Consider the following 14,063-nt stretch of genomic DNA (forward strand, 5'->3'; position numbering starts at 1 on the left):
AAAAAAAAAAAAAGAAAAAAATACAGAAAGAAAAGAAGCTAACAATGAAGGAGCTGTGCTTTTAACTTGTAAAGGAATATTAGAATAAAGAAAACAATAGGAGATAAGAATTAGTATTAGTAAAAGCACAAACATTGATGAAGTAGAAAAAAGTTGAAGATCAAAGAAGTCATAAGTTGATATTTTGAAAAGATTAACAGAAGTAGATGAAGCTTGGATAAAACTGAAATCAGTATTGTAAATTTTGTGTGGTGAATTTGAAGACTTATACTGACAAGTTCCTAGAAAAACAATTTACCAAACTTAAGAGAAAAAAGGAAGTCTACATAATCTTAAAACTATTAAAAATATGGAATCAGTTGTTTAAAATGTTCATATGGAACAAACAGTTGATCTGGATGATTTTGGTCCAGGATCAGATCACTTCATTCTTACGTAAATTCTTCCAGAGAATGGAAAAAGAACTACTCCTTCAAGCTCATTCTGTAAGTCCAGTGTAACCCTAATTACAGAAGTGTATGTTAAAAAAAAAAAAAAAAATTAAGCTTATTTCATTTATTAAAATACATGCCCAAATCTAAAATTATTTGGAATCTGAATGTTTATTTTTTAAAAGAAAAATAAATTACCAATCTGGGTTTGTTTGAGAAATATGAAGGTAAATTAACATAGAAGATCTGTAATTATCATTAATCACAAAATACAGGAGAATATCCATAATACATAGTCTGTAGATGTAGCGAAAAAAAATCACTTAATACTATTCAACACCTCATCTGTATAACGAAAACTCAAACTAAGATTTGAATATTTTCTTGTTATTATTGTATTTACAGCAATTGTAGCAAAATCAGTAGAAATTATTTGCAACAAGAAAGTATTAAAATTTTTTCCTCCTTAAATTTCAATTAGTAATTAAGAAAAGTGTGCTTGCTAGCACTGTTTTTATAACCATCCTAGTAGAGATCTTACCATGGTGCACTGAGAAAATAATAAAAGGAAAAAAGATATAAAAAGGAAGAAAACAAATTGCTGTAAATATATCTGAAGTTTTTGAAGAATTTAAAATTATAGTCTTTCATTCCTTTGGGGTATTTGTTTCTGCCACAAACTCTACAAAATTGAAGATACTTTTGACCCTATTGTTCAGAATCTTGTTTGTTTTAATTTTTTAAAAATTGATGTCTATTTGACTTATTAGGCTGGGAAGTCCAAGAGCATGGTGTTGGCATCTAATGAGGGCTGTCTTTCTGCATTATAGCATGGCAGAGGGCATGGTGAGACAGAGCAAGCATGCCAGCTGGTTACAGTCACCAATGTCATCATGGTGCTCCACCCTCTTAACCTCATCCAAATCTGATTGCCTCCCAAAGGCCCAAAATCAGCATATGAGTTTGGGGATTAAATTTCCGATATATGAACTTTGGGGGACAGATTAAAACCATGGCAGGGCCCATTGCTTCCTCCCTGCGGATGCTGTTTCTCTCTCCCAACTCTTTCATTACCTCTGTAGCCCAATACTAGGGTCTTTCCCCAGCCCACAGAACTACCCTCTCCCTTGGAAACCCTGCCCCTGTCTCTTCTCCTTTTCTTCAGTCCTTTTTGAGGCTCTGCAGAAATCATAGTGACAAGTCTTGGGAGAGGATGTGAAGTAGGAGCATGAATGAATATTTCTTTCTTGAGGGTGGTTAGGCCTTTCTTTTTAATTAAATTTATTTTTTAACACATAAAACCATGAAAATTGATATTAAGGGGTACCATGTGTTATTTCAAATACATGTATACACTGCATAATGTTTGAATCAAATTAAACATACCTACCTACTGAAACATTTTTCATTTCTTTATTTCTGTTTCTACAACTTAGAATGAATTGTTAGGCATGGTGGCACATGCCTATAATCCCAGCAACACAGAAAACTGAGATGGGAGGATTGTAAATTCAAGGCCAACCTCAGCAACTTAGTGAGAGCCTGTCTCAAAATAAATAAATAAATAAATAGGACTGGGGGATGTAGTTCAGTGGTAAAGTGTCCCTCAGTTAAATACTACCTAGTACCCCCCTCTCCGCAAAAGTGAATCATTAAAGACAGATCAAATGTTTAAGCAAATTATGTAGATGAGAATTGCTTATGTAGTAGGAGTATTAATGACGTTACAAATTATTTAGATTCACAATGATTTCTTATTTTAGTTTTGTTCTTTGAGTTGAAAAAACCCATAAGTTACTTATTTCTTACACTGAATTATTTTCACCCGTCTATTTAATTTAGGTTTATGTTACATATCTGAAGCATGGAATTACAGTTGTTGTGATATGTCTGTAATAGACAAAAGAAATGTATTTTTTGTTGGAGTAAATTAGAAATAACAAAAATTTCCAAGGACTTTTCCAAATTTAATAGTTGAATTGTTTCTTAAAAGCTATTTTCAAGGATTTATAATTATATTCAACAACATAGGATAGAGAGTACCTATTATTGTGAAGCATGTGTTAGAGGGTGAGTCTACATGATGAGTCACAACACTGTGTCCTTTAGAGGCTCCCAGTGTAGTGGAGGAGACAGATGAGTCACCAGTTGAGCTAGAATACAGTGTGATCAGTGTTGTCATCAAGGTATGAACAAAGATCTGTTACTTAGAAATTTTAAGTTTAACCTTGTATCTCTATTCCATTTTGGGATTAATTTTTCATTGGGTCTAATTATGTTACACAAAAGGAAAACATCCACTGTATATATTAGATATTAAAAAATTAAAGAAATAAGCATATTTTGTTGTGCCTATTTCTCTGATTTTATTAGACTGACCATATTAGATGCCAATTCTTATAAGCTTGTTTTACTAAATTTCCAGGTTAGTATTGGAAATTACTTTAGAAAACATTTATTGGTTTGGGTACATAAGGAGCTTCTGTTTCTGTGTATTTAAAATACATTGATTCTTACATGTAGATCTTGTCTGAGTCTCTTTTATATATAATAGTCCTAGTATATACTCAAGGATTGCTTCTGGTACCCTCTGCCAATATCAGAATATCAGAATCCATAGATGCTCAAGTCCTTTGTGTAAAATGGTGTAGTTATTTGCATATAATCTACACAATTCTCCCATATACTTTATTTTTCTAATTTTGGCAGGGTTTGGAATTGAACCCAGGGCCTCATCCATGCTAAGTGAGCATTCTACCATTGACCCTACCCATCCCATCTACTTTAAATCATCTAGATTACTTACAATACCTAATATAATGTCAGTGATGCTTGTAATTTATTAAATGGGGAATAATGACAAAAGGAAAGTTTATATAACTTATTACAGTCACATTTCTTTTTCTGAGTGCTTTCAGCTAAGGTTGGTTGAACCCTTCAATGTAGAACCTAAAAATGCAGAAGGCCAATTATATACATTATTTTTACTCCCCTAAGTTAAGCTTGCACTAAATATTAATAGAACCCTAAATGAGAGCTTCTTTTAAAACTGAAATGTACAAATTGTATATTTTACAAAATACATTTATATGAAACCTATATGGTTATATAACCTTATCTGTTAAGACCTAAACTAAAATTCAAATTTGCCAAGACTTTGCTCTAATATTAACATCCTTTTATATTCTAGGTATCAATTCCAAAAGTACCTTCTATTCGTTTCTTTGCAGTCTGAAAAATTGATAATTTAGGAAGCCCAGATATTCGAAATTAGTCCTTTACACTGCTATAATGCCAAATTAGTTTTATTCATATTTTTCCTTTTTAGACTTGCTCTTAGAACTAGCAGCCTTATTTGATGAATCTGTGACTACATCTAGATTATATTTTTTAACAGTAACTTCTGAGTAACTATTTAATAGTTTTTATATTACCAAGATATGTATAGGTCTAAAAGTGTTTTTCCAGTTGATACATTTTGCATCCAGAATAATGCAGAATGATATATTCATTCAGAATGATGGGGTACATTGAATGTCAAATGTGTAATTCCAACAGGCTGATTACATCTATCAAGGAATGACTAATGTCTGAGGTAGAGCGAAAAGAAAATTAGAAGATAATAATAAATTAGTACATTTTCAAAATTCTGACTTGCCCATGAAATACTAATAGGGCTTTAACCAAAGGGAAAAAGGGACTCTTGTGGTTGAAATTAAGAAAACCTTCACAATTTGAACATTTGTTAAATGTTAGACATCTGTTAGTTTTATCTATATTTCAGATTGATATACAAGCAACTGTATGACTCCTTAGTGATTGGTCACATGACTCACATGACTACACATTTCACTCTTGTAGTTTACAGTAATTGAAGAGATCTCATTCCGAAATATGATTAGTAAGTGTGAATACAGCTTTACCTTTTAATGATACAGGCCTTAGTGTTTTAGAAATATTTAATGAATTGCTAACAATTTATTGCCAAGTAGTTCTTTCTGGTTTAACTTCTCATGATAAATAGATAAAATAAAACTACATTTTAAGAATATGGATTCTGCCTGGTGAGTGGTGCTTGCTTGTAATCCCAGCTGCTCAGGAGGCTGAGGTAGATGATCTCCAGTTCAAAGCCAGCCTCAGCAAAAGCAAGGAGCTAAGCAATTCAGTGAGACCCTGTTTCTACATGAAAAATACAAAATAGGACTGGGGATGTGACTCAGTAATCCAGTGCCCCCCGAGTTCAATCCCTAGTACCCCACCCCCCACTGCAAAAAAAAAAGAATACAAATTCTAATATACCTGCTAAAAAGTGAATTTGTATAGTTTAAAAATAAAAAAGCAGTGTAACCAATTTCATTTGTGAGCTTCCAAAGATATTGTATATCTATAAAAGCATATGTGCATATACTTCTTTATTTTTTTGTGCAACTGGCAGCACATTGTATCTGTGAACACCTTCCTTTTGTTTTCGTTTTGTTTGTAGATCTGTTTTTTTTATTACTCAATATTTATACATATAGATTTCTTTTATTCTTAAAAGTCTACATAGTATGGTATACTAATTTTCATTGGTGAACACTTAAATATTTTCAGTTTCGATTTTTATAGGTAATACTACAAAGAAAACATTGTATATACTTTTTTAGAAGTATCTAGAAGCAGAACACTCAATTTATAACTATTGACATTTCTTTACAAAGAAGTTGTATCAGTTACTTTTCTACAAACACTATACAAATTAAAGTTCTTTACCAATAGTATATATTTTTTTACATTTACCAATCATAAAAATGAAAATAATATTTCACTGTTATTTTAGTTTACATTATGCATGAGGTACAGCATCTCTTCATATATTTAAGAGCTATTTAAATTTTCTTTTCTGTCAAATAATTATATACTTTGCTCCCTTCTGTTTCTACATGTTGATCTTTTCTTTCCTTAGTGGTTTGTTTTTACATTTCTATTAAGGAAATACCCTCTGTATCGCATGTGTTTTAAAATTAATTTCTACCTCAATTTGAACTTAGTGTCCAAATTTGGGCCTTTTGACTATTTTCTTTAGTATATATATTGTGAAATTTAGTAATCTCTTTATGCTTCAAGATTTTTCATTGTGCTTAGGAGCTTAGGATGACGTGAGACTTGTAAAATTTTCTCTCATGATTATCCTAGTACTTCTATATGTTCTTCTATATGTTAGTGATGATGGTAATAGGATATACATGCACATGCATTTCAAAAACAAAAGTTTTTTTTTTTTGCATCTAGATTTGAACCCAGGGGTGCTTAACTATTGAGCCACATCCCCAGCCTGTTTTATATTTTATTTAGAGACAGGGTCTTGCTAAGTTGCTTTTTTAGGTTGCTGAACTCGCAATCCTCCCTCATCTTCCCAAGTCGCTAGGATTAATAGGTGTGTGCCATTGTGCCCAGCAAGAAAGCAATTTATGTAAGGAGAGTGTCATCAGGATTAAACCTCTGTGGCTCCAGGTGAACATTCAGGTGTCCAAATATCATTTGGGGTGGGCGGTGTTGCCGGGGATTTAACTTGGGCACTCGACCTCTAAGCCACATCCTCAGCCCTATTTTATATTTTAGAGACAGGGTCTCACTGAGTGGCCTAATACCTTGGCATTGCTGAAGTTGGCTTTGAACTGGAGATCCTCCTGTCTCAGCCAAGCTGCTGGGATTACAAGTGTGTGCCACTGCACTCATCCTGGTATCATTTTTTTTTTTTTAAGAAATAGATTTATTTTTATGTATATATTTTATATATATTGCTTATATATTTATTTACATATAAATCTATTTCTTTTAGTTGTCAATGGATCTTTTATTTTTATTTATTTATTTATTTATATGTGGTGCTGAGAACTGAACCCAAGACCTCATACATGCCAGGCAAGTACTCTACCACTGAGCCACAACTCTAGCCTCCCAATATTATTACTATTACTATTATTATTATTATTTGTGGAGCTGGGGATTAGAACTCAGGGCCTTGTGCATGGAAGGCAAACACTTTACCGACTGAGCTATATCCCCAGCCCAATATTATTTTTGACTATTCGTTTTCCTTCTGTTTTGAAGTGCTCCCTTTACCTCCTATTTTCTTGATCTATACCATTGATTTGTCTGTCCCCTGTTTCTGTGAGCTTATATTCTACTGGTGGTAGACTGACAATAAACAAATAAGAAAATACTAGTTAAAAATAAATTCTACAATTTAAATCAGCAGAGTGCTATGTAAATCAGCAGAGTGCTATTTAAATCAGCAGAGAGCCAGTAACTGGTGAGCTACTTTAACTGAGTGTTAAATTAGGCCTGTTTGAGGAGTTGGCATGCAATGTGACATTAATATCAAGAGGGAAGTAACAATATGTAAATCTGGCAAAAAAAATTTTTTTTTTCAGGTAGAAGAAATATTCCCAAGATAGAAGAGATTTCCATGTGTTCCAGGAATAAACAAAAGGATTAGGAACATAATAGACCAGGAACAAGAGTGAGCAGAAACAGTGAAGGGGGCCGTGAAGAAAGCATGAGTTTCACAGGCACTTGTAGGCCAGGTTGAGGAATGTGAATTTTAACTGAGAAGGGAAACCTCTAAAACAATGTTTAAAAATTCAAGTAGTCTAACATGGATTTCTCTTGTTTTTTCTTCCAGAAATGTGGGAGAATAGACAATTCATAAACCCAAACATGTTTTTGTATAATTAGGAACTTTTTATACACAAATTTGTTACCTTTTAAAATAATCTGTGATTTAGGAAAATAGTTTTTTAGAATCATAGAAGTACCAAGAGCTTAGTACTTCAAGAACAAAGTCCAGCTGCAGTAAATAGAATTCTTTAAAATAAACAATGTTAATGCCAGGCATAGTGGTTCACACCTGTAATCCCAGCAGCTCAGGAGAAGAATCTCAGATTCAAAGCCAGCCTCTGCAACCTAGTAAGGCTATGAGCGATCTAGTGAGACCCTGTCTCAAAATAAAAAATAAAAGGGCTGCAGATGTGGCTCAGTGGTTAAATGCCCTTGTGTTCAATCCCTGGTACCAAAACAAAACAAAACACAACAAAATGTTAATGATATGTCTTAGGTAATATTTTTTTCTTCCTTTAAAATATTTCTATTAGGGAACAGACATCTTTGGAAGAGGGAGAAATTCCTTGGTTACAGTACAATGAAGTCAACGAAAGCAGCAGTGATGAGGGAAATGAGCCTGCCAATGAGTTTGCACAGCCAGAAGCTTTCATGTTGGATGGTAACAACAACCTTGAGGACGACTCCAGTGTGAGTGAAGACTTAGATGTGGACTGGAGGTATGTTGCACAGTGTGATAAGCCTGTGTCATTGCTCAGGGTAGAATGCATTCATGATTCTGAATTGTAGGAATTGAATTTCTGAGATAAGGAATATTCTGATTTTCCCATCTACTAGTCATCTCCTCCTTCAAAGCTCATTTCAAATGACACTGTCTACATGGACTCTCCTGTTTGCTCCACTTGGAGACCTCTTCCTTCTTTGACCTATAGCTCTCGTGAAGTTCACCTTACAACCTAGTTATTTGTACACTTAGGAATTTGAGTTTTGGTCTTTTTTGATTTACTATATATGGGGCATTGTACTTAGCATAGTCTTTTCTTTTTAAATAGGTTCCGAATGAATACTACTTGAAGAATTTAAAAACATGCAATTGAATCAGAACAAACTTAAGATTATAACTATTCTTCTCTGCCCTTCCTTTCCTTGTCCATATGTAGAATATGGAAGATTATTTTATTTTATTTTATTTTATTTTATTTTATTTTATTTTGGCACCAGAGCTTGAACCCAAGGGCACTTAACCACTTAAGTCACATCCCCAGCCCTTTTCATTTTTTATTTTGAGACAAGGTCTCACTAAGGTAGCTACTTTTTTTTTTTTTTTTTTTATTTCTTCAGACAAGAAACTCATCTCCTTGAGATCCTTTACCCTTTCCTATTACTTCCTAGGAGGGGAAAAGTCATGTATGTAGAAAAAACTTTTGTCAACAATTTTGTAGATGTAGAAGTGGGGTTTCACCAAAGGTGTGTAATTTTAAATTCCACCTTAAACATTCTGTTCTCTAAAATGCATTTTCTGACTTGCCAAACATTATGGAATATCAGTTGATCTTGGTCTCAGCCTTGCTGACTTTGAGGTTCCTACTTTTCCTCCCTCTCTTGTGTCTCCCTGTCACCTTCCTACTGAGCTTCCTAATTCTGAGGTCTTCTGTCTCTGTTAGGCTGAGTAATTCCTCAGAGTATTCAGCAGATTAAAGAATTGTGATTTAAGCTGGGCATGTTAGCACATACTGTAATCCCAGTAGTTTGGGAGGCTGAGGCAAGAGGATCATAAGTTCAAAGCCAATGTCAGCAACAGTGAGGTGATAAGCAACTCATTGAAACCCTGTCTCTAAATAAAATACAAAATAGGACTGGGGATGTGACTCAATCATTGCATGCCACTGAGTTCCATCCCTGATACAAAAAAAAAAAAAAATTGTCATGTCATTTGGGATCATCCATACACTCTATACACCACCTTTAGAAGCAGTTATAATTTCATATGAAGGCATTTTTTTTCTCTTGCATGTTTTTAAGACTCAAAATATTTTTTTTTTTACAGTTCTATTGTGTAGCTGGTTCCATCTTATAGGTATAGATTTAGTGGATTATTTATTCTTTGAAATAGTGCAATGAACCATTAAACTTGTTCTGTATTTCTGGTTATCCTTTTAGGACAAATAAATAGAGTTGACATTACTAAGATATATTGTGTTTTTCAAGATTTGATACATCCAAATATCTGAAAAAAACTTAGTTCATATAGCAACTCAAAAGAACAATATATCTTCATTGAATATAATTTTAACTTCAATTTGAAAACTTTCACTTTAGTTTCTAATTTGCTGATGATTTTTCTGGATATGTGTGTTGTGTAAAGGTTTCAGAGACATTAATGATGGTCCCAAAATTTTCAGAGCTTCAAAGTGGATTTTTTAATATTGAAAGCATTTTATCATTGATTTTAAGACAAAATTTTTGAACCTTGCTCTTTTGAATTTAAATATGTCAATATCTGATATTATGCGGTACTACATTAATTTATGTGGCAGTGACTAAAGGTTGATAAGGTGAAAATGGAGTTCTGTTTTCATATTAAAATAGCATGTCATTTTAGCAACTGAAATGAAAAGTCATGGCAAACATTAGCAATTCTTCTCTCTAAAGTCAAAATTTGATACCACTTAGAAAAAAATGCAAAGACTTTTGGTTCCTTTTTTCAATTAGAAGGGAAAAAACAATGAGAAGTCCACTGCCTTGTTGGTATGTTAATTTGTTTTGCTTGAAATTGCAAGTGTTGTAAAATACCTTGAGTATCTCATAGCTGGTGTGGTAGGAAATGATATGAAGAAAACATGGGTTATAGATTTAGACAAATCCCACCGCTACCATTTATTTATTCCTTGATAACTCCTTCTTGTAAGAAATTAGGGTTATAGTGATGAACTTAATATGGTTGTGTGAAATTAATTTTGTATGTAATAGAATTTTTTAAAATAATTTCAGCCTTACAGAAAAGTGTCAGAAAGATCCTCTTTATAGATGAAGAAACAATCACAATTAAATAATTTTTTCAAGTTAATTGTGATTCAGTTAAATCTGGCTGTAAGGCTCTTTTCTTTGCTTTACATCTCACTATTAGATGAAGGAGTTCCAGTTTCACAAGACCGTTTGGATCACAATTTGTAATATTAATTTTAATTCTAAAATTTGTGATGGTATGAGAATGTTCCTTTGCATTATGTGATATTTGTTGATTTCTAAGTCCTATTACGTTATGTTACCTTCTTCATAAGAATCACTTTTGTGTCTCTTTGCAGTTTATCTGAAATTTTAATAATGACATATGGGTTGGCATCAACACTATTTTTGAACTTCTTTATATGACTGTGTATGTTTCTAACTATCATATTAAAATTCTGATAGGCTATGGAAGTCAATAGAAGCTTGCCTTTAGGTAAAATAAGTTGTTTTAGAGATCTTGGGTTTATGAGATGGTCGGAGTACATCCACACAAAGTGCCCCCTGAAGTGTAGGTCAGTGGCTCCAGAGAAGTTCGGAATTAAGTAGAGATTTAGGATTACCTATAGAGAGGACAATTGAATAAATGGGATGGAATGTAGCTTTCAAGGGAGCAGATTAAAAAGAGAGGGAACCAAGGACATACTTATTTCCAAATTTTAAAATACTTAGCATTTCCAGGACTAGAAAAAAAGGAGGAATATGTTTATGTCTAAGGATAGAAGAAGGAGATTAATCATGGAATGAAATATATATTTTCTTCAGGGGTTTATAGTTCTTTCAAAAAAAAATGAAGTTAGGAGCAAAATTGTTTTCAAGCATAATAATGAAAGAGACCTAGTTCTTAGCAGATTTCAAGAAGAGAGATTAATTAGAAAGGCCTGAGAAAATAAAATAGTTTTAAACCCAAAGTAATTAAGCAATTCAAAGTGAGAGAAGAAAAAGAGGACTTCAACTAGTGACAATTAAAATAAATGTAGCAACTTTCTTTCTCTTATTCTCACCTACACTCATTGGAAACTAAAATAAACAGAAGAGGAAATGTGAGAAGTATTTGGATGGGGAAAAGTACTGCCTTTAAGCAGTCCTCAGAGTTAGCCTGGAAACACAAAATGAAAAATTTCCTAAAGGCTTTATGCAGTGAGTTTGGAGGCTGTTGGGGGAGAGTGACAGAGTATGCTTAGCACTTTTGTGTTGGGTCCTTCCTGCTCCTCATACCACAAGAGTAACATTAAAATAATTTAAGGATTTCTGCTTACAAGAAATGCTAATATAATTATGTCCTCAGCATAAAATTTTCTGAATCATAGTTACAGGTTTTGTGTTTTTTCCCTCCAGCCTGTTTGATGGCTTTGCAGATGGACTAGGCGTGGCTGAAGCTATTTCTTATGTGGATCCTCAGTTCCTCACCTATATGGCTCTAGAAGAACGCTTAGCCCAGGCTATGGAGGTATTTTAGTAACTCTGATGCCTATGTATATGTTGATGGGACACAAAATGATAAAAGTTAAAGGCTTAAGGGTTTTTGTTTTTGTTTTTAAACTACTCTTAAGAAAAGATAGTTTTCTCATCAGTTCAATAACAATTACTGAATACCAATTGTTGCTAATGGGTGTATAACAATTGCATTTGAGGTACTGCCTATTTCCCTTAAAATGCAATATTTCTCAGTTTTTACTGCAGAATGGAAAATGTTTTGCTTACATTTAGAAAATATAGTTTTTCAATTATGTTGGTATGAGTGTGAATATTTCAAATGTGTACACACATGCAAAGGCATATTAGTGAAATGAAATGGAAGATCTCCAAGGATATATTACACATCACTTCCTTTCTTTTGTTTTCATTACTTCTAACTACTGTGTTGCTGCCTAATGCAGTTTGGAAATTTTCTCCCACTCATATGCACACACACACACACACACACGCATCACTTTCATAAATATGGCACATTTGCTGCCTAAATTTCTCTTGCTTTTTCATTATTTGGCTAAAACAGAAAAACTTATTTTTAAAATGTTCTTTTTCTAAAGTCAAAAGCCCCTAGTTTGTCACATTTGGGAACCTCCATTGCTCTAGTGGGTTTCATTGTAAGAAATCTTTCTTGAAATCATTAATTCTAAAGTGATTCCAAGGTAGAGGAACACTAATAATTAGTGAATGTGCCAGAGGTCAGAGAATAAATATTAATTAGACAAAAATTTCAGAAGCATTATAATGACATTTTATCTTGAAATTTTCTGAGATTAGAAAGCCAAGTTTAGATTGCTAAATTAGACGATATCCATCTATAGTACATGTGTGCACACGCTTGTGCATGCTCACATGCACTTGTCACTCTGCTTTGCCATCACTGTTTTACACATGTGTAAACTTCTGTGAAGATTATTTTTATCAGTTATACTGTACAGTGTATATTTTTCTCAAAATTAATGTAGCATAAATACTATATACTAGGAGAAAATTCAGAAAGAACATCACAAGGCAGGATAAAGCTAGAACTTTTACCAGATCATTTAACCAAATTCTGACATGTGTAAAATAGAGGTACAAAATGATGACTTGCATCAGAAACATAATATATAAAGATTAAAGATTACTTACTTTCTTGAGCTACATAACTTCTGAGTAACCACAGTGGGTTATATCTGATTTAGGGTATGGTTTCACAACACTTAAACATCTTTTATTTTTATGTTAGTAGATTCCAATTTCCTACACTTTAGAGATACTGTTAAAAAGAAATGTTGAAAATAAGTTCTACTATTTATTACTAACAGGAAATGTGACATTTGTTTGGCATCTTGAAAGAAGAGTCAGAGAGATTGGTCATGGGAAGTCATGCTAGGTAAAGACACTAGCAGAGTGAACAAAGATATGAAGCAAGAAAGAACACAGTATGTTCAGAAACTTAGTCTCATACATTGTTGGCTTCTGCTAAGGAGAAACTAGTGGCACTACCACTTTCAGAGTTATTTTTACTTATCTGTCCTTCTGCCTCTGATAATGGCTTTAGGTCTCTTCCTTCTCCACAACTTAACAGTGCCCTACATTTTAGTGCTTTGCTTAATTTAACTTGAATTTGATTGAGATGATTTACCTCTAGATTATCAATATAGTTCTATTTTCTTACCACTCCCCAGAACTCTACTTTTCCATGTCTAGTATGACCTTATTTAATTATTTTTAAAAATGAGACTGAAATAACTTAAGGATTTTTCTTTAGAAATTTAATGCCAGTATTAGACGAAACAAGCAAATAACAAAAACTGCATGTTTTTATTTGTATTTTAAGCAGCCCTATCCCTTTTTGGAAATCGTTGCTTTTATTCTATTATTTTTTCCAATAATATACTTGTCTTTCTTTTCAGGTAGTGGCTTTCGTTGAAAATAATGTTATATTTGTGTCTCAGATTTGAGTAAGAACATGGTAAAATAGCAAACATCTTTAGCTTTTTGAAATAGTGTTATTACAGTTTTCTACTTAACTCCCAAACAAATTTGAAAAAAGTACATAGTCCTTTTGTACAGTTTATGTTCACATCTTAAAGTTTTTAGTATAAATCTGAGTAATGCTTACCTTTTCATATTTGTTTGCAAGAAAATTGCTAAAAATGTTTAATGATAAAAAATGATTTGTGCTGGTTGCTATGGCACATGCCTATAATTCAGCCACTCTGGAGCCTGAGGCAGGAAGACTGAGTTTGAGGCCAGTGTCAGTAACTTAGCAAGGCTCTGTTTCAATATAAAAATGGCTAGAGATGTAGGTCAGTGGTAGTGTCTCTAGCTTCAATCCCTAGTATGAGAAACAAAAATTATTTAAGTTGAGTTATAATTAATAGCATCCAGGTAATTAAAGATAAATAGAAATTTTCATCAGCAATTATTTAAACATAAAATTTTACTGGAAATGTGTCTCTTAATAAGATGGAAGCTTTTATCTTTTTCCATTACTTTATGAGTGGTTTTATTTATTCGTAGGATGAGACAGCTTTCAGCATAAATTGAATTTATTTTCCATCT

At 32.9% G+C, this 14,063-nt stretch overlaps 1 protein-coding gene across 1 annotated transcript in view; it reads left to right on the plus strand.

The window, feature by feature from the left end:
• The window catches only part of PJA2 (praja ring finger ubiquitin ligase 2), a 70,659-nt gene that overhangs the window by 42,144 nt on the left and 14,452 nt on the right, over positions 1 to 14,063 (plus strand). The window contains exons 6-7 of the mRNA XM_079143521.1: positions 7,568 to 7,753; positions 11,379 to 11,490. Of these exons, the coding sequence (XP_078999647.1) occupies positions 7,568 to 7,753; positions 11,379 to 11,490 (298 nt within the window). The remainder of the gene's footprint in view (positions 1 to 7,567; positions 7,754 to 11,378; positions 11,491 to 14,063) is intronic.

This window comes from Sciurus vulgaris (assembly GCF_902686455.1).
Source record: "Sciurus vulgaris genome assembly, chromosome: 6".
NCBI classification, from domain to species: Eukaryota; Metazoa; Chordata; class Mammalia; order Rodentia; family Sciuridae; genus Sciurus; species Sciurus vulgaris.